The sequence below is a fragment of the Ambystoma mexicanum genome, chromosome 6q (genome assembly GCF_040938575.1).
Source record: "Ambystoma mexicanum isolate Mex_15411 chromosome 6q, UKY_AmexF1_1, whole genome shotgun sequence".
NCBI classification, from domain to species: Eukaryota; Metazoa; Chordata; class Amphibia; order Caudata; family Ambystomatidae; genus Ambystoma; species Ambystoma mexicanum.
The window spans coordinates 1,222,786,315-1,222,807,875 of record NC_090937.1 but is presented as its reverse complement, the minus strand read 5'-3'; the positions used below and the strand labels follow the sequence as shown (position 1 = coordinate 1,222,807,875).

Here is a 21,561-nt window from a genome sequence, read left to right as displayed (position 1 = left end):
GGTGAAACAGACAGAACATGAATGGGCTATCCCCATCAACACACAGGGGAGCGCAAGCCGAGGGCTGGCTACATCCCTCAAGAGGGGATGTGAGCCAGCAGGGAAACATCCAACAGACCTATTGTACTGAGATACAAAAATAAAAGAAATGTGCAGAAGTCTAAGTAAGCACTCTATAATACACATAAAGAATGTGCAGATATCTATTTCAAAAGGGCACTCCGTGGAGGTACAAGGGCAATTCTCCATGCAGCCCTGTTCAAATTCTAAGGATATGTCCAGGCAAGGGTACAGAGTGGAATCTTAATTGCCATTAGGGACCTTAAAAACAGACCAGGGGGACAGAACTCCTGCGTATCACTTTCAATCTTCTTCATGGGTCTCGACAGTCTGGATACTTTCCCTGTGGTTAAGTCAGCATTGGGATGGTTTGGCTGGTCAACATAGTTCAGTGGAGGGGCGGCTTGTCCATAATGGGTGACGGGGTGTCGACCCACCGCGTCTTTGCTCCCTCTCACCTATTACAGAGCAGCCAGCCCAGTGAAATACGAGCACTCCCTCAGCTGTTTTTTTTTCAACTGAGGGAGTGCTCTAAACTGCCAAAGGGAAACAGTTTCCCTTTAACAGTTAAAGTTCCCTAGCCGTGCAAGCTCAATTAGCCATGCAAGGCTGGGGGCGTTTGCTTCCCCAGACTTGCATGGCTCATTGGAAATGCTGTCTGGGGAATTGCATGTCTGTATGTGCAAGGGGGTGCTCCTTTGCCCCCTCACACATACAGACAGAGCAGGCTAGAGTTTGGCATCTCGTCACCCACGCTCAAGCTCCTCTACACATGAGCAGAAACCAGTTAGTTTCCCGATTCCGGTTCAAGCTAGCAGGGGCCAGAGCGCTGGTGAGGAAAGACCCCCGGCAGAAGGTAAGTTTGTTATTTTTCTGTTTTTCTTCATTTAAATTATGTGTATGGATGCGTGCATGCTTGTGTTAGGTAAATGAATGTATGATGAAAAGGAGTGAAGAGAGACGGAGGGATGAGGCAAAGGAGGTGAGGTAAAGAGAAGTTAATCAGTGGGAATTGTGTTGTATTGCTATAGAAGTGTGTTAGTCGGAGGTGTTTGGATTTTCTTCTAGAGTGAGGTGACACAGAAAAGTATGTGTGGAGTTAAATATACACAATAGGATTCCAAGGCTCTTCTGGAGTATTATAGAATATAAATGAGTAGTGTTTGATGGGCTTGCACACAACATTTTCAAAAGCTTACTAAGCATTTACACACCCACAACCAGCAGTTAAGAGAATCTCAAAGCTTGGTGAAGCCACGCCGTCCATTCATTCTCCTAATTCTGCTGTATTAATATTATAATGCTATTTTAGTGATATTCTCCCTTGAATACCCATGTTATGGCATAAAGGTTTCTAGAAACTTCCTTACTGCATGCAGCTGGCTTTAATTATATGAACTCTGGACGGCTAAAAATCACATTTGCACCGTATATGCACAGGGTCACCCACTTCCCAAGTGTAAAACTGTATTCTATCACTACATCTAACAGCATGTTGCACCTCTCCAATTCGTTCTTTTACTCGGGTAAAGTATTCCCCAGTGAACATTCTGGTGTGCTATTTCACTGCACTGGTTTCAAATGCATGCAATGCAGGCCATAGGATGGTCATAGGATGGTATGTGCAGATATGTCTACCGTGGACATCTACTGGCTCAAACGTATCTGTCAGCATGCCACATCAGATACATTTTGTATAGGGAAGAGAGTGCAACTTCCTGTCTGCATTAGTGTATCAAAAAAGACCTGTAGCATTCATACTATACAATTTCCTGACTGAAACTGCTCGGGTTACCTGGCCACACTTTCTGATCTCTGGCCCAGGCCCCGTCAATTCCCCACTTGCACTGCCTCCCTGGTAACCCCTGCACCTGGGGGCCGTTGTTCTGTATCCCTACAGCCCCCCTACCAGCACTTTTGTCTGCACTTCCTTGCACTTGCCACCAGCTGGCCGTTTATTTATTTTCTTATGTATTCCACTTTTTCCTATGTACTGCACTTTCACCTCTCTCTTCCCCCACACACTTTTTATTTTCCACCCTTCCCATGCACTTGCGCGATCTGAATGACACTTGGCCTAGCAGGATCGTTGTCTGTCCTCCCTTTGTTTCCCCCCTTGCCTCGTTGCGCCATGAAACACTTGTGTATAGGCGCGTTATAAATGCGATATCCTATCATATCAAAGAAGATGGTGATGTCATACAACCAGATCAAATTCATGCTGCAGTAAACATGATCGTGTTTTAGCCACTTTTGTTCATTTAAACTAACATTTAACAATTCCGGTAAAGCTCCAGGGTAGAGTTAGGCACAGCTGCAACTGATTTAGAGTAATCTATGCTCAGTGCTTCTCCGGTACTAGAACATAGGGTGAATTCCCAGAAGCTCTACAGACAATGTCATAAAATCTCTGAGGTTTGGTGACTAAACAACTTACGGGACATGTGATTCAGTGGGCAATGACTTCATGTGTCTGGTAATGGACACGTTTACAAGTCTCTAAACCCTCCCCATCAGCCATTGTGCAGAGCGTATCAAACAGATTTGAGTCATGGAAGTGAAGAGTCGCTCTGCGCGGGGGGCTTGAGATCCTTGTTGTAAATGTGATTAACATTCCTAAAAGATATGCACAGATGTTGTGAGGCCATTCACAGAGCTCACAAAAGGAGAGGGCTCCCCAGACCCTTACAACATTTCAGTATGGGTTGAACATTTGAAAAAATGTATCTATGAAAGTCTTTTTATATGGAGGATGTGTACATGGTTTTGCTAGCTACGTAGTATCCTAGTCCCTCCGATTATCCCATATTGAAATCTGATCATCTCTATAGGATTGCATACTGTGCTCTACAGTCTGTTTCCATTAGTCTGTTAATTACTTAAATGATTCTGCCTTGTCTAATTGAAATAAAGGTTATATATATTAATTTGATCTTCTGGCAATTTCATGCAGAAATAGCAACGTCTAGATTAAATGGGGCCATGTAGAAATGTAACCATTGTATCAGCTGTGTGTGTTGACAGCGTGTTGGCTATATCAGTCCTTTTATTTATTTATGTGTTTATTTTTTTTTATAACGTGCTTAAAACCAATATGAGTTTGGTTTCTAAGCGCGGATCCGGGATTCGAACCTCTGTTGCTCTGCATGGTCGTTGCCCTTGTGCTATCCTCCTTTCATAGGGTTAAGGCTGTGATAATAACCAAAGTCAACCCTTAACCTTTTGAGTGCCTGCCCCACTGTGGTGTCCCTTAGACTGAGGGCAATATAAAATAGATATGTGTTCCCCAGGATTTGAGAAGTTACAGGAACATCCCCCTCCCCCACAAAATTAGAACATATATACATTTAACAGACATACGAGTATAAGAGACTGTTTAATGACTCATCCTTACCGTAGCAAAAGGGAAATAATAGCAAAATAGTCCTCCTGAAACATGGGAAGCTGGCCTCACCAAGGCTACTGTGTCAATGGGGATACAGGAATGACAAAGCATAATTAAAGACGGCAAGAGGATGAATGCTTTAACAGCAAATATTAGCATTTTCTATGATTGAAATTGCCTGAACTACATTAGAATTAAGCATTAAAGCATATATCTGCAACCAATATGGATAGTTAAGTGCATGTAAGTCTAGTCAGAAAAATGTTGGGCAGACAAGGCTGGACTGCGCCTGAGGTTTTTAAAGATATATGTGTCTGGTCCTATCTATAGAAGGCTAGTATGCCGCGTGTTCAAGTGTGCAATAGGCTGTGCCCAGTGCCTACTTAATACAAATTCCATTAATATAGTGTGAAGGACCGGAGGGGGGTGTCTGTACTTCCGCTCTCTATTTGGCACAGAGGACCCCTGACAAGATTCTCAATATTGGTACGTGGTCGAGCAATCAAGGCCTAGCTTCTCAGGAGGTGATGCAGGCTGGTTTCTAAGTACAGTGTAGTCCCCAAGAACCCACAAAGGAATATCCACACACTGTATTCGTTAAAACACAGTCTTTATATAATGAATATTCAAGGTTATGTACAATATCACGATAACTCACTTTGTACTCGGTTATCTATAATGGCAAATATACAGTTCTATGTGGTACCACAATTACTAGTAGATCTCTTTAAAGTGCATCAACTGTACGGTTAAATGTCACACAAATCAGTTCGTAAAGGAGACCAACAATAGATATAAGAGGAAAGCAGTTGGTTAGAACAATTGGCAGAATACTGGTCACTACCGTTAGACACAGTTCTGTGTGGAGATCCCCCCACTTGGGCAACCTGTAAAATAAAGATAGATCACAAGCCCAGTCAATATATTGTTCACAAGAGACTTTCCAATAGTTCTGCAACCCCAAATTACCTGGCATTGTAGAATTCCTAGGTGGGGAATCGACGGCCCTTCTTGAGTGTCCTCTCTTTAAGGCAGGAGTCACGGGTTGTCAAACGTCCGACGGAGAACAGGGTGAACTAAGGCAGTGAAGGGGCAGCTTCTTTCCTAGTGGTGCTCGTTGATGGGAAAGCGTAAACGTCCTGCAAGGAAGAGGTGTGCGGGGCAACTCCGTGTCGATAGTTCTGGATAGCAAAGAGTTTGAAGAACTGTGGCCCAGCAAGGGCGTCGAGTCGTCGGCGTGTCTGTGGTCTTTGGGTGGCGGGAAATCACCCGGCGGATATTCCTCGGCATGTCGACGGCCTGGCCTTCTCCAGCGGGATAGGACAGGCGACGATGCAAACGAGAGTGTCCTCGGATCAAATGAAGTTCATAGGCAACGGGAGCATGGCGGCTCCGGTCGGCGACAGCAGTTGTCGACAGTGGCGGACAACAGTCCGGGCGCTTCTCCTTGGGATTCTGCAGCAGTCCCCGTCTTCCGGTCGGCAGCCTGTCGTAGGTCTGTCTACCAGGGACCCTTGGCAAAAATCAACTGGTGCACGATGGTCCCTCGTAGCTCGGAAAGAGGGTGCCTTACCAGGTCCTCTCTGGGTCAGTCCTTGGAGACAGAGCAGCTTTCAGATTGATGAAGAAGAGCAACAGCAATTCTTCTCTTCCAGCAGGGCTTCAAGGTCAAGCTTCAGTTTCACTCCAGTTACTCGTCGTAGTGGACTTCAGCTTCTGAAAATGATTCCTAGCAGTGAGAGGTCCCCAGATATACTGTTGATCTCCCATTCATTCTGCTGGGTCATACTCAAGCATCCAATCTCGGCGAAGGGCATTCATGCAGGCAGGCAGCCAATCAGGCACACAGTGCATTCAGGCCATCCACTTCTCCACAGACACTCACAGCAAGTTATGTGTATTGGTAGCCAGCCATTCAACACTCCACACAGCATTCATACCTGTTTCGGGAAGGGCTGTCTCAGTCATTGTGTAAAACACCAGATACTAGACATCCACAACACAGAATGCATATTTGTCACACACTCCATTCACCCATGTCCCACCCACAGGCGTACTCACAACATGCAGTCGTTGGGACGACTCCAGCCAGTCTGGTGCCAGGATCCCAAATGAACTCCTGCACAGAAAACACGACAGAACACACAATAAAAAGCAGTAAAGGACAAGGCTACGGAGGACCTGTGTCCCTCCGATGCATTTCCAGCATCACATATATACACACTGATAACTTTGTGCATGCCTCACTAATACCACAGCAAACAATATGAAAAGCACAATGATTTACTGTGAGCAAAATGTATAACAAGACAGCGTCTTGCCCTAGCCAACACGTGTTCCGACCCTCATAGATCCTTCTCAAGGCTTCAAAATGGCAAGTTTTCCTTGTTGCATTTGTTGTTAACATGCAGCTCACTTACATTGTTGACAAAACAATGTCTAGTAGTCTATTTGAGTTATGAGCGTTTTAATGTAAATATGTCTTGATTCGAAGGTAGTTCATGTTATGTGAGTGTAGGTTATAACTCTCTGAAACATAACGGCACAATTGCGCTCATAGCTTCCTAAAAATAATTAAGCTTTGAAGGAGTGAAATGCAGGATGTCTGGTAAGGATCATCCTCGCCGTGTTCGGTGGTCCGCGTATTTCAAAATAAGAAAATAACTCAGAAAGATTTCTGCCATGCAGTAGCCAATCAGTGGCTGCTTCCAGGGAGCCCTTCTCTAATTTCTTGTGAGGCCAATGTGCCGCAGTATGATGTAGAGAACCAGGAGAGATTGAAGCAATGCAATTGGATCAGAAACAAGTAGGCTTTGAGAAGATTTGGGGGATAGAGGGAAGAACAGAGAAAGGTAGGTACCCAGAGTTGTGAGTGCCATCCTATTATCCATAAGAAGACAGTCCCATATTAGCGATTATTGACTGGAAGCCATCAGGATGAGGCTGTTCCACTCTGGTTTCTAATAATAGATTAAGTTACTGAATGCAACATCTTTGGCCCAAGCAATGCGGTGCAAGAGTTTTATTAACAGCTTATCTATCATTGGAAATGTGGTAAAGATTTAGAACTCTGATTGAAATTCACATACATTTTGTGATCTTGCCATTTTGGGAACATGTACAGGCCCATATTAAAACATGTGCTACTGGGGCCCTCCCGTTTGCTCATATTGTCATCCATCGTTAACTCTTGATATGCAGTCATACATGTTGCTGACAGACGTACCTTTACTAAATGCAAAGTCATGCATTTCGGTGTACAGACTTTCAACACCAATTACAACTAGTGACTGATATGAACAAGGTGTTGGACCCTGGAGTGGCCCAGTACCATCCTTTGATAGGGACATCATTTGTCACTGTTCCATCTTGGAACATCTGGGAAGAAAGGAATATGGAGGCAGTGACAGAGCACTGTTTATCAGGGACCTTTCTTCTACCTTTGCCACAGTCACAACACTTTCCATCTCAGTGCAGACATCTCAGTACAAGTCACCAGAACGGTGTAATTACTATAAGTGACTTTTTTGCAGAGGAATAAAGAACCACTAGTGCAATCAATTATGGGGTCCCTTGTGTACGCGTCTAGCCGAATAATCTTTTTACAATGAGCCCGTACAACACTCATTCAGGATTTCAAGGAAAGCTGTATAACTGCTTTCATAACACAAAACTGATTTTCAAACTCTCTGATTTATGATTTCTTATCAGATCAAACACAATATCACTGTCTTCGTCATATACAAATGACCAATTCTATGCATACACACTTTAACATGAATCCTTCAAAGACAGATTCCTGTAGTGGGGTCAACTTCTGCGTTTGGCCCAAGTACATCTTGCACCAATGACGTGAAGACGTTTTCAAAGTTCCCATTAACAACCATTCTACAGTACTACGCCATTGGTCCTATCCTATTTTCGTTATGTCGATGTCATTAACATAGAGCACTCCAAGTATTCACTGTGTCCCTTTTGCCATGGGTGGACACTGTGCTGGAAACTGTGCTGTCAAAATGTTTCGTCGTTCAATAGCACAAACACATTTCTCCATCCATTAAACAACTATATTGATTTCTGATGGTCCCATGAATATAATTTTTGTTCTTAAATTATGGGTCACTGTTCTTGTGGGAGAAATTCCACTAGTATGCCCAGTCAGGGAGCTTTAAATATTGGAAGACTGCACATCTTACAATTTTGATAACTGGAAACCGTCACATGGACATCCCTGCATTTTTCTCTCATAGATCTTTGCAGAACTTTCTGCTGTGGGAGTTGCCTGCTACTGTGCCTTAATGTTACTTCAATAAACGGTTGAAGAACTATTTAGTTGATTTCTAGAGTGTTCCGTACAGACTAACTGGTTATAGATTGAACACCTGTGTAATCCAGCACGATAGTTAGCGAAGGTAAAAGAAATGCGCAAAGAGTATCACAACGTGTGGTGTCCGGAAAAGAAAAGACAGAAAATGCCTTCTTTAAATTGAGGGTATTGTTAAATGGCCAGTCAAAGGGAGTTTTTTTAAAAAAAATATATATATTTTGAGCAAATTATTTAGGTTTTATTAGAAATATAACATGTTTAGCGAGACCTTGCATGGACTTTGCTCTAATTGTTAAAAACACATTTACCAAAGGGAAAAGTCAAAATGAATCGCTTACAGAGTGGTTGTCAATAAACATAATATAAAAAAAAATACACACACTGATATGTTTTTATTTTCTGCCCATCTTTTATGGGTTGTAGGGAAAGCAGGTCATTTTTCGGCCATAACAAAATTATCCCACCATAACGTTGTATGAGGAGTTTGAATTACGTGTCTGCCGCCTTAACTCTCTTGTCCTTTTGTGCCACACAAGCTATATTCAACTCTTTCTGCTCAACCAATACACACAGAATGCTCTGTTACCCAAAGTCAGAGAAAAGGTAGGTTTAGTGTTCCAAATGGGATAAGAAATCGAAAGGGGCCTTACCCAGTCACAAGAGGGGCCAAGAAGTGTCTGGCACAACCTTTATGTGGCCTGTGTACCTAAAGGGAAAGACAAACAAAGGGGGTGGACTTTCTAACCTGACATGAAAGGAAGCTACATCTATCTAAAACAGTGTATTCAAATGATACTATTAATCTGTAGTCAGAAAAATAAGATAACATAAAAACATCCAACTTGAAAACCGAAATGAAATGAAAATAGGTAAAAGCAGCATCCAGTACATCAGTTCTTTAGAATGAAATGCGTTATATATTAATTTCATTTATTCATTCTAATGACAAGACTGCAATGATATTATTATGTGATAATGTTAGTGAAATAAGTACAGTTTTTGACCCTTTTTTCCCCCTGATACTAAGAAGCAAAATTACTACTGTTCTGCAGGAGTGCAGGGATGAATTATGCATAACCCTGCTACTCATTCCCACACTCATTTACCCATCATACATGTGAAACAGGAACAGCCTAACCTCTTCATTGCCTATTTGGATAGCTTGGGTTGTGGGCAGGCGGTACTTTCCAGGATGGATGTGAGCTGGAACAGAATCGGACCAAACACAGGCAACATTTTTAGCAGCAATGTCTAAGTCAAAAAAGATAGAGAGTGGGATGTTACTAGTCAGTAGGGCGCTTTAAAGCAGGCCACGGGGAAAATACCACTATCAGCACTTTGATTCTTGCTTTGCAAGCTCTTCGGTGTTGAACCGGGAGTCTGGGCAATTTTTGCTCTTAGTCCGGGTCTAGTCGGAGAGCGGCATTGGCATGACCCAACAAATTCGCACTGTTTGGCAATGTTATGATATGATATGACATTTATAACGCTCCTGTGCACAAGCGTTTCTAGGTGCATGGCAATGCCTCATGGTTTTAAGATGCTGGGAAATGACTGATGGTGTTGTGTTGGCAGCCTTGGAAGACCTATTGGCTGGTGGTGCAGAGAAGCAATGGCTCACTGGCAACATTCAGCATTGTGGTTCCACAGCAGTGACATCTTGGGCTCAAAGAGGCTGGTAACCGGGCAGGCTGTGTTACGTTAGGCATGCTAAAGAACACCACCGGCCTAGGATGTGGAGACAGTAGAGCTTCCTTTACCATTCATTTCAGACAGAACTCAGAGATGGGTGAGGTGGTTATGCATTCAATTGGAAGACGATTTTGGAGGTTAGATTGCAGCAGCTGGGATAGCATCAACCATGCCCAAACTGGCATTGAAGTGGTCGAGAAATGCAGGGGGAAACCAGGATTCCCCTTCTTGTTTTTTGTAGTTTCTGGGGGTGACTGTCTACAGTTTCCAGAAGCAAGTTATGTCCTCCCTGCTGCTTTTCCAGCCAGATAGGTGTTGGAGATTACTTGCATGATTCTGGCACCTCAAATAAGCCAATTCCTTGGTACTAGTGATATCAGCTACCGTTAACATTGTTAAGTCAGCAGATCACAATAAATATTCCCTTGGGTTGTTTAGTGGAAGGTGCTTGCCTCTTCCTTGGAAATATTGGTCTTCACCTCTATGGCAGAGAAGACTGTACTTCCAACCACGTTCCAGGTGAATCCTTCTTCAAGTGTTCAAAGATGAAACAACTAGTTGGTATCTCCTTTACATAGGGAATATTCTACATTAGAATGGTACCCTTATAGTATTTTGCATGGAGTCTAATTGTGGCTGCTTTTTCACAATTTTCAGCCTGGTGATGTTATACACAGAAGGGTTTGTCTGCAGGAAATGGTGAGGGGAGTTACATGGAGTGTGGGAGCCCTGGCAAATTCCAAGATAGTAGGACCCTTCAGTGGACTGATACTTCTCTATTGGCTACCCTAACTCCTCCCACTATCCCGGTCTGCCTACATCAAGGAGTCTCTGGTCATTAAAACCCTGGTGGGATGCCATTTGATCTATTTGACCTAGCAGAGCCTGAGCTTTGAAACACAGAAACTCTATGTGCCTTACCTGGGTTCCAGGAAGGTGAAAATGTGTTCACAGGTAGACAGGAAGTCAAAGAATGTCGCAGAGGCTAAGCCCAAATGGATTGATTGACTCCTCCCAGAAAGTGAATAAACAGAGGGCTCTGACCAGGATGGTCACTGGAAATCAAGCTGATCAATGACACCAAACTGTTTTGCCAAATACAATCACGGTGTCCCAGAGATCACAATGTCACAACCAGACAATTATATTTAGATTTGACATCCATCTTCCACCAAATCCTGGAACCCTAATTAAATAATGCAGGATTGCCCAAAGTTAAAGGCAGAACCTGGCTGTTGAAATTTTGGTCCCAACCGTTGATGGTAGGAATGCACATGTAACCTTCTGAAGGTCATGTTGTCAAAGCAGAACCAGCTGTTGAGAGGGGTCGGTAGACCGGCTCAGAAGAAGAACGTACTTTTCAGCAAGGAGAATTATGATAGGGGGTTTGATTAGAAATCCTCGCTTTCAGAGGCATAGCTTCCCACATCACTGCAGTTTCTGCACAGGATAAATGTAGTAATCTAATTCAAGCACTAAATTATTCAGGTTTACTGTTGGATGCTGGTCATGAAGCAATGAGAAATACCTATTAATGAAAAATGTAATTTATTACGCCAATATTATCAATGAACATTGACTACAATATACTCATATGTGCAAACATCGAGAACTGTCCTTTCTATATTATAATACCACTTCAAAGTAGTTCAAAGAATCTAATACTACAAAAAATGAAAATAATAATGTGATGTTGAACCTGTGGAAATAGGGACGCCTCGAGACCAAGAACACAATCTTCACTCGTCACTCTTCTCGGGAGCATAGCTCAGGGGCAACGTGCTCGCCTTGGAAACAGGATGGCACGGAGCAACACAGGTTTGATTAAGCGTTCATATCGTCTTCTTATTGATTTTTCGCATGCAGAAATATCCGTTCACAGAACCCATGGCAAGATCCCAGTGCATGAGAGGTTGAGCCATTGAGGGCCCCTGCTCACTTAGTCATGGGTGGATGTGAACCTGTACACATATTTTGTTGAACTAATTTTAAAAATGTAGTTTGGCAAGACCCTTTGACTCACCAATAATGTGAAATGATGTTGAAGGGAGCCGACATTTTCTAATGAGTGCTAAGCAATCAGTAGTGCCCTGGAACACCACTGAAAGAGGAAAACATGTATTTCAACTGAAACTACCTTCCTGCATTTCTTCTTTTGCTGAGTTCAGGTTTTTCTTCCTATTTGTCTTTCTACAAGACTCTAGCTGTTCTGAACCATGAGCGTTATTAACAAGCACACCAGGGCCAACGCACTGCATATTACACTGTCTGAATCGCTCAGAAAGTGTACATTTCATGCATGCAGCATTTGTGATTAACATTTTGAACATTTGCTCACATGGGATGCCCAATTGTCCATGATACAAGACTGGGCCTCAGTGAACAGCGACCAATACGTTTATTTCTGTTGTCTCCTTCTTAGATAGGCTTAAAGGCAAACCGACTTGTTTCTCGCCACACTCTCCATGGTGTGACATTAGACACAAACTGCACTCGCCATGTGCTAGGTTTTAGACATACCTGCAATGCATTATCTGCTGGCTTGCAAATGGCACAGAGCACATGGTGCCTAACCCTGTTAATGACGAGCTTATGTTTGCGTGTTTCCTGCACCTCTTATTAGCAGTGTAAAGGTTTCAATACTCGATTTGAAAATGGGGACTGATTTGAATCTCCTGTTTAGTTATGTTATTTAATGTCCACCGTTATTTATTAAATGGCTGCTAATAATAATAATACAAATAATAATAATAATAATAATAATAATAATAAGAAGAAGAAGAAGAAGAAGAAGAAGAAGAAGAAGAAGAAGAAGAAGACGACGAATAATAATAATAATAATAATAATAATAATAATAATAATAAGAAGAAGAAGAAGAAGAAGAAGAAGAAGAAGAAGAAGAAGAAGAAGAAGAAGAAGAAGAAGAAGAAGAAGAAGAAGAAAAGTGATCACTCTTAAAAAGCTTCACAGATTTGGTGGCCAAGGGGATCTGACAACTTCTGATACATGTTGGTAGTATGGGCCACAGTTCTGGCGTGTGGAAATCCTATAAATGGCAATTGTCATTTCCTTTATCTTTGTTACCTCCATAAGCATGAGTGCACACACCAGGCAAACCGGTTAAGTACATTGAGGACTATTTTATAGCAACCGTACAGTCATTTTTAAATAGGTAAAGGTTCCTTGGTTTCAAATAGAAAAAAAGGTTTTTACAACAGATGATTTTAATACTATTATTTTGTTTTTATTGTAGGTAATTTTTTTCGCAGAAATATAGGATTACTTGAGTAATTGAAGGGATCTGTGGTTCAAAGTCACAAAGTTCGGAAAAGCAAAATGAGAAATGCAATTTTCTTTTGATTTTTGATTTTCCACTCTTTCTCTTTTGCTTTCAAATGTCTGGACTAACCAAAGCAGCGAGCAGCGGCTGGAGCGCCCTGACCAGAGCAAAGAAAGCCATGCTGTGATTATGCAAAGCTAGCCTTGCAAGTGGTCACTTTTGCTCTTCCTTTTTAGTTCTCTCCTTCCATTGACTCATTACAATTGTATAACCTTGAACAATCTGTTTCCAAACGATGCCAGACATTTCAATCAGTAGGTGCTCCTTAAACCAGTTGCCGTAAACTAGAGAAGACTTGCACAACGCTGCACAGCTGACCTAAAGAACTGACTGACCGCGAATAACAAGGGAAAGATGATACTGTGCTACTAAATGGATCCGGTCAAACCTCCCAATACATTACAAAACACAGTACTGCATGGAGAGGGACCACACTGGTGCAAACGTTATGGGACAGGTGAATCGCCCGGTTCAGGATGCATTAAGTCACGTGATAAGCAATGTATGAAACCCCTGTTAAAAAGATGAAATACAACATAGGAAAAGGAGAGCATTTGTGATAAGGCTCAAACCCAGGAATGTTGTCAACTACCTACCCCATCTGCCTATGACAGACCTCTGAATACAGACCTGTTAATTGTGCACTTCTGTCATTGTGGACCTGGCATACAGGTGCAGGGACGTTGACCCATTTTGAAAGACAAGGGGCCCTAGTAGTGAAATGTTAGACAGAGATAATTTGGGGCTAAAATAAGTGGTGAGCTGTGTGGATGAGGTGGCATTTTAGGGAGATTAAAGATATGTGAAAATGTCACCCTCAAATACAATCCTATTGGTCAAAGTCATTGTGTATAGTTTTGGATTTGTGTTTTTTTTTCTTTCTGGCTTTTACTCTATTTTACGTTTGTGTGGATTACATTGGAAGACTGGTAGCATAAGTATAGTATAAGTATAGTACAGATATAGCACAGTGTTGTGATGTGCAGCTAGAGAGACTCATGTTTTCCTTGTACGCACCCATCATTAGTTCACTTTTCACACAATACATGTTCTGTTATCTGAACAATAAATGTCATCTCCATTGATGCATCCCTCAATGACATACTCTATGCAGCAGCTCCCCCATTTGTGTTTTCCCTTGCTTGGCAATTTGTGTCATTTTTGACAAAACATAACGTTTATTGATCATTAATGTATAGGGCGATAGAGTCTCCTGTGCCTGCTTAAAAATATTCCATCTGAAGATATAGTGAAAAGAAATCTCACATACAGCTGATGTGTGTGATACAGTTATGCATTGAATGTAATCACTTTTCTCAACTTATTGAAGTGCCACCGGCTATGCAGCACTTTATAGTTGCCACAATTTGTTTTTCAGATACTGATTTTTACCCAGATAGAACTGAGCCAAGCACACAAGGTATGTATCAATACTTGTCAGGCATGTTTTCCCCTACTCTCCCTATGGCTATGAAGCCCAGAACATGTTTAATATGTTTAGCGGCATATATACTTATTTAACAAACACTGTTTGCATTATTTGCTTCTATCCAACGTTTATCAAAGTTATTTCTTCATGTTTGCTACTTCAAAGATTATTGAGTCTTATTATCTAGTAAAGCTTGTAGTTTTGTATTTTTGCTACCTCATTTATTTATACTTACCTTCACATCCACATTTTGTCATGCCAGTTAATTATACAAGATTCATTGTCTTCACCTATGACGATGCAAATGAGCAAAATCAGCATAATGCACGAAAATAAGCTTTCACCTTGGGCATTCTGTTTGTACAGTGGCCCATGTTACATATGCTGTTTGAGAAAGCTCTGAAACTACACTTCAAAGCCTGCGTTCATGTTGACTATTAAAAACGATAACCCGATGTCTCAGTTGGGTTATATGTAGTGTTACTTATTCACCATACACTCCTGTTTTCACATTTGCCTTATAAAGGTGACCAATATACAGTAGAAACAAAAAAAAAATTGCATCATTTTACAGCGACGTGGTCGCCATTTTGTTTATCTGTTAAGATATGAGTGGTTTTGTATGTGATAAGTAGAACGTGAAAAATGTGTGATAGGAGTCTGAAATATAAGCTTCAAGTCACATGCTGAAGAAAATATTTCATTAAAAAAACCCTGTTCTGTACATCGGTGCTATCGTATCACTACAAGATGGGAACATCTCAGTTTGCTCTTTATACTTAAGATAAAATGCCTACGTGTTCTCATTTCACATGCTTTATTTTGCAATTTTCCACACAGGTTTGAGCCATGCTAGAGATGTATATTTTATAGAAAGCATGCCTCCATCATATTCCATAAAGTTTCCACTAGATTGGGATGAACAGAAGGTGAGAGGAAAGAGGAACAGAAACGTGGGACAAAAACAGAAATTGTAACCAAACGTCTAAAGGGATTCCATGGTTTGGTGACATATTTTTCTGTGGGATTAGATAAAAGGAAGGGGTGAGGTTCTGGCTCTCTGAACATTATAGCAGATGCTCAAGGAAACAGGAAGTCTGTGCCATTGTGGAGAACCGTTTCAATAATGCAATACTTTCCTCCCATGCACACTGCTTCCCACCATGTTCTCATGTATATTCCATCACTTGGCCAATGTACAGTGTTGACATGTATTTCGGCACAAGTTGTATAAACGTCGAATTACATACGTGTCCTACGAATCACAAGGACTTTGCATTGGTTGCCCTTCCATCAAAAAGAACGTATGCAAACGTGAAGGTGATGGATTGCTAAGTGTGCCGCCATGAATTATGCAAGGATCTGCAATGGACATTCTAGTCAGAAGAGAGGTGCACATTAAGAGCAAAAATGGCATGCCAAAAGCAAGGTGGGGAGTATCAGAAAGGAAAAAGTGCACACAACGGAGGCACGAGCAGGCACTAGGTTTTAACTCTGGAATGATGGAAGAGTATTCAAATTCCATCCTGGCGCGCGTACCTTACTGACTTGTCCCGCAGAATGCAAGCAGGAGGGCTGTTCGAAAGAGGGGAGTGTTATTTTGTATATTCAACTTTATCCTGTTCAATGTTGCATGGCATCACGAGGGAGGGACTCCATCTTGGAACTCTGGGGAGATTGTTGAGGGATTCTTTTGAGCTCTAGAGTGTGGGGCAGGTGGATGCAGTAAGGAGTGGTGAAGGAGACTGGGGCCCTGTTTGCCCATGCACTGCACATCGAGTTGTGACAATAAAGAAGTGTTTATCTCACCAATCTACTGTCTACCTTATAATAGGGAGGTGTCATCGCATGCATGGGCCTAACATATTCCGTCCTCACCTACAGTGACTGCCCTAAGCCTATATAAGGGAGTGCAGCATGCTTTCTATAAAATATAGATGTCTAGCATGACCAGAAAACTGGGTGGAACATTAAAGAAACAACAATATTTCTAGCGTGGGTAGCCTCATTCTAGACACTTCTTTTTCTGTTTCCAGCCAGGGCGGGCTTCTTACTCGAAAGAATGTTTTTACCTATTCTAATGCTTATTTGTAACCTCCCTGCACTCCTGCTAAGATCAGAAAATGTAGTATGCTCATGGTCCACAGGTCTATGTGTAAAAGCATCTCAGGCCTGGCCAATAGCCTCTGGAATATGCTGCAATTAGATATGTGTAGATTTGCAACCCTCTGCAGATTTGGACCAAGTATAACTCATACCTCATCTCGGTGATTTGCTGCTGCTTTGGGAATACGGATCATTGCATTCTTGATTGGGAAAGGCTTATTGGTTCCCATAAGGAAGAGGCAGTCACATTTTTTGTTGATGTCACTTGCAGGATAAGCAATGAGTCGTGATTCCCGGTGATATCTGTCTTTCTGTACTGATTAGTTGGGGGAAGAACAAAGGTTCTTCATTATTTGCCGTGGATCGGTTTGCTGCATTTATGAGCCAAACAGGTCCAAATATAATAACATATGTTTTCAAATCATTTCTTTTATCAATAGCCTCAGGCATTTTTGTGTTTATTATAATTATGATTATTGTAATTATTGAGTGCAGACCTGGCTTTGAGAAGCGATGGAGAGCTTTACAGAGTTATACAACAATACAGTTGCATAACGAAGCACTTTTCCGAGGTAACAACAGAAGACATACACGGCAGGCGGTGGGATATAGAGGAGTACAGAGGAGATGTACAAACTTTGTCCAAATATTCGAGGACTGGAATTTGATTATATAATTGCACCAGTCCTAGAATATGTTGGGAAGGGTGTTTAGTGCCTTTAAAACAACAATCAAATCACTTTCTACGTGTTTCAGTGTTATTGTTTTCGTTAATATCACATAGGTACCGAAGGGCGATGTCTATTGATCGCTGATTTGGGTTTCCTCCTCATCTATTTGAGATAAAAGCCATGCCTCTTCAGATTGGCAAGTCCATGGTGGAAACATGTATTTAGTGCCTCATTTGCTAATATTAGCTTTTCAGTTGAACGTGAAATACATACATCAACAGCTGATGTCTGTATGCAAATTATTCAAGAGTTGTTTTTCACCAGTTCTAACTTAATTGCTGGTGTTTTCTTTAAACGCATCTCAATAGATATCTATTTGGTTAATGATTGTGCACAAATGTGCATGCGCTACTCAAATCCCGGTTAGCTGGTTCTTTGTTCATTAAAAAGTGCAATATGACAACGTAATCCTTTTGTTAATTCAAAGTGTTTCTGTCTTCAAAGCCTGTGTTACGATGGTTATGAGACAAGTCTAAAGCCTCAAGCTGTCCCCTTCCAGATCATAATGATACTGTCAATGTACCTGTTACACATTTGAGATAAAAATGTTACTGGGTGCATGAGTTGGTTCAAAATGACATGCATGTTATTTGCCAGTCATGGTTTATGTTTGCACCCATGGTACCTACTTGCCTGTAGGACACATCACTGAAGAAGAACATATTGTTGTCTAACGCACATTTGAAACTCTCCTTAATCATTTCTAGATGGCTTACGTCAGATGCCGGTCTGTGTGCATATGTGTAGTCCAGTGCATTTATCAGCTGAACGTGGAGTACGTGCACTAACAGCTGATGGTTTACATGCCTATTATTCAAGAGTTCTTTTACACCAGTTCCAACTTAATTGTTGGTCTATATTCTTTAAAATCATCTCAATAGATATGCATCTTGAAGTGGGAACGGACATGACTCAGACAGGTATGTGAGAAGGAATGAAACTGAAAGCGAGAGGTAGCAGGGGGTGTCTTCATTTGAGCAGCGACTAATGAACGGTCTGAGCAGGTTGGTTTTGACTTTAAAGTGCTGACTAGCTGAAGGCTCAGCATCAACAGTAAATTGAGAGTGTGGCCAATCTAGTGTGTGTGGACATATTTTCTCAAATATTGGTATCTGCAGGTTTTATAACAGAAAGGGAACTTCATTGTTGCTATTGTTGTCCTACAGTTTGAAATCGCCAATGATGATCCTCTGTCAAAGTGTCTTCAATAGAGCTATAATAACTGTGAGTTTTGGCAAAAACAAAGGCTGTACTCTGGCTTACAGTATTAACATGGAACTGGGCTGTTTAATATTGGCAGTTCAGGGCACATGCATGCACTCACATTTGAGCCACCTTTGCAAATGACCAGTGCACTAGAACATCTCAGAGTCGATCAGTTCTAACCTATTTCATGTTTCATTGTATTTTTATTGTAGACTAATGTTTTGTTCTGAAGGTGTACTTCTACTAGCACAGCATGTGTACGGAGCAAGTGTGAATGGCTTCCATAAATTCAAAGCTCAATCTTTGAACAGCCTTGTTGGTCGCATTAGAGAATAGAAACCATGCAAGATAGCATTCCCAAAATACAATGGACTGTATAAAGGAGGTGCACGGTTTCTTGGGTGCAAACTATTACTTTGTTTTCTCCAAGATTTCTTCAACATGGTGGCCACTGTGAAGATGTGCAATCTTGTGAATGTGAAATAGCACACTTTTATTTGATTTTTAAGAAACAAAATGATGCTCGTTAAGGGTGATCTTCTTATCAGAATTTGAAGGATAAGACCTATTTGCTTTTTATATGGTGACTCAAAGAGTCCAATGGTTACTCAGAGTCCACAATTATTAAAGCCACAATTATTAAAGCCACGCACTAATTGATATACAAATGTCAGCCCTGTGTGCTAGATCAGCTATGGAAATCTATTGAATACATGGCCAGCATGCTTGTTCCCATGTCAGCAAGTGAGACAAATGGCAGAATACTGTTCTGATTTGCTTCTCTTTTCACACTTTCACTCAAACCTAGGAGCTCTCATCAGGAGATTTCCTGAGAACCATACTTCAAAGTGGCACAGTCATAGTAAGGTGTATCCTCACAGCAGGGTGTTGCACACCAAAGGGCCAGGTTTGCAAAGGGGTGGAGTTAGAGTATCCAGTGTGGAAGAGAGGGTAAACGGAGAAGGTATTTGCCATTTGTTTTTTATTTGGGGATCTCTGTCTCCTCCACTTCCCGCAGAAGAAAGAACTATGGGTATGATGCAAACAAGCAAGGGTCATTTGTCACAATGACAGGGATCTGACCCCTTAGATCAGGCTGGTTTCTCCCCAATCCCATGTGACATTTTACCTTGATGATTAAGGGGTCTCCCTTTCCTTCATTGATTCTTTTGTGGACACCAATAAGAAGGCATCTATGGATACCTGATGGGAGTGGAGTCCATTCCGATGTCCTCTGCCATAGAAGTGAAGAGAGGTGTGTGTGCAATGGCAGAAAAGAGCACTGCCCCCTAACAACCCATGGGACCAGTGAGGATGTAGCGCTATGGTCTGTAGGGTATTTTGTGGAGATTTGGGGCCTGACGGTATTTTATTACCGCTGAGAAATAACTTAGCAATAATCACTCTTTGTATTCAGATTTGGCCATGTGCAACAATAATACAATGGACATGCATTATTTCAGCACCCAGACCTGCATATTTGGTATACGTGGTTGGTGGTATTTTGGTGAGCATAATTCCCTTGTTTTATTTGTGGCCCCAATGTCCAGAATCCCTTATCTTCGCTTAGATTTTTCGTGTGATCACTAGAGAGACCTCAGACCTGCATTCTAGGGAAACCACAATTTCCAGGGATAGTGTTGGTGCGCCACCATGGGCAAACTCACTGACTTATTTACGACAGAGAGCTATATGTGGTAGTCTTGTGGTAATTTCCACTACCTTATATACGGTAGGGAGCTATGTTCAGAGAGTCTCTCTTCCCGTTGGCTCATGTACCTCCAACAAGTTATACTACAGTCACTCACAATTATTCATACTGATTCTGACATACACACATCTGTCTTAAAATGACCATTGCACTGTTTAAAAATCTCCCCACATCATTGGCATTGTAATGGTAAATAGAAAATAAACCACCCGTCTGTTTTCAAATATTTTCTGTATTATAAAATTTGCATTTAGACATAATCTCATTCTTTACAGCAATAAAAGGGAACAATCAAAGCATTTTCAATGACACACTGCAATTATAGTGGCGGAGAACAGAACTTAAATTGCAACATTAGCACTTGATTAAGACACGCACGGGACTTTCATTTTTCTACACTGACTGCATACTTTCGTGCACACACACAGCTCCCCCAGTTAGGTAATTACCTTATCTGTTTAGAGGATTCTCTCTGTGAATGTGGCTCTCTTGGCTTAACTCCAACGAAAAGGGACGCTTGCCTTCTCAAGCCGGGGTCATTGCCTGGAATTCTCAGCTTTTTCAGATAGGACAGCCTCTGCCAGTGGAAATGTAATTCTTTCAGCTTTCCCCAGTCTCGACTGCAGCAGGACACCCCCACAGCCAGGTCTTCTCCCCAGTAGTGCAGAAAGATGTCTGCCTGTCTTTTTCCCTGCTACTGCCCACTAAAACTTTCCTCTCAGCCCTCTTTATGACGTGTTCCAATGAAATCCATCATCTCTCATCCTCCTACTTTTAAACAATAGCTTCGCTTATACATTTGCAATTGTTGCAAATCTGACTTCCTTCCTCCTGCAGTTACTGTGCACAACAACACGGATAATCAGGCAGAGAAGAGAGGAAAAATCTGCACACTCATTTAACTGGTTTTCAAAATATGCCTAATTCTGCAGTAGAGAACACATTTTATTAGTAAGTTATAATAAAATAAGGTTTTATTAGTCAGGTTAATGGTTAATATGTTAGCTGTTAATTTTCAAATGTGTCTCTAGCAATATAGGCATTTCAGGTGAAAAATAGTGTGCATTTTTAAATGAACACGTGTGCTTTTAACTGTAAAAATAGCTTTGCATCTTATATGTTAAAATCGTTTTTTGACTGAATAGCCTGTCTTTCCTTGTTAATCTGTTAACCCATATAGCAATGCACCGCACCCTTGTGGTGGTGCTGCAAAAAAAAAATGCTACTTGTGCAGTAGTGCTGTAATGCTACTTGTGCAGTAGTGCTGTAATGCTACTTGTGCAGTAGTGCTGTAATGCTACTTGTGCAGTAGTGCTGTAATGCTACTTGTGCAGTAGTGTTGTACTCTGTGCTGTAACATGCCAAATATCCTTACATATACCCTCCTTTTGTTTTTAGAACTTGGCTATAATCCAAGCCAATTCCTAAAAACAACTTGTTCTATTTTTTTTTTTTTACAATATAGCAATCCAACAAAATGAATATTCATGTGCATCAATGAAAATTTGCAATTAACATTTCATCTGAGTCCATCAGTTCATAAAATGTTCCACATTTGCCTTCTCAGTGGAAG

The 21,561-nt window shown here is 41.4% G+C and overlaps 1 protein-coding gene across 6 annotated transcripts in view; it reads left to right on the top strand.

Annotated features, from left to right (window-relative positions):
- Positions 1 to 21,561, top strand: part of PCDH7 (protocadherin 7) — a 1,155,179-nt gene that overhangs the window by 789,847 nt on the left and 343,771 nt on the right. For 4 of the 6 annotated variants that reach the window (XM_069631835.1, XM_069631834.1, XM_069631838.1 and 1 more), the window contains exon 3: positions 14,184 to 14,225. The exons of the other annotated variants lie outside the window; for them this stretch is intronic. In XM_069631835.1, coding sequence (XP_069487936.1) covers positions 14,184 to 14,225 — 42 coding nt within the window. The remainder of the gene's footprint in view (positions 1 to 14,183; positions 14,226 to 21,561) is intronic. 6 annotated transcript variants of the gene reach the window in all.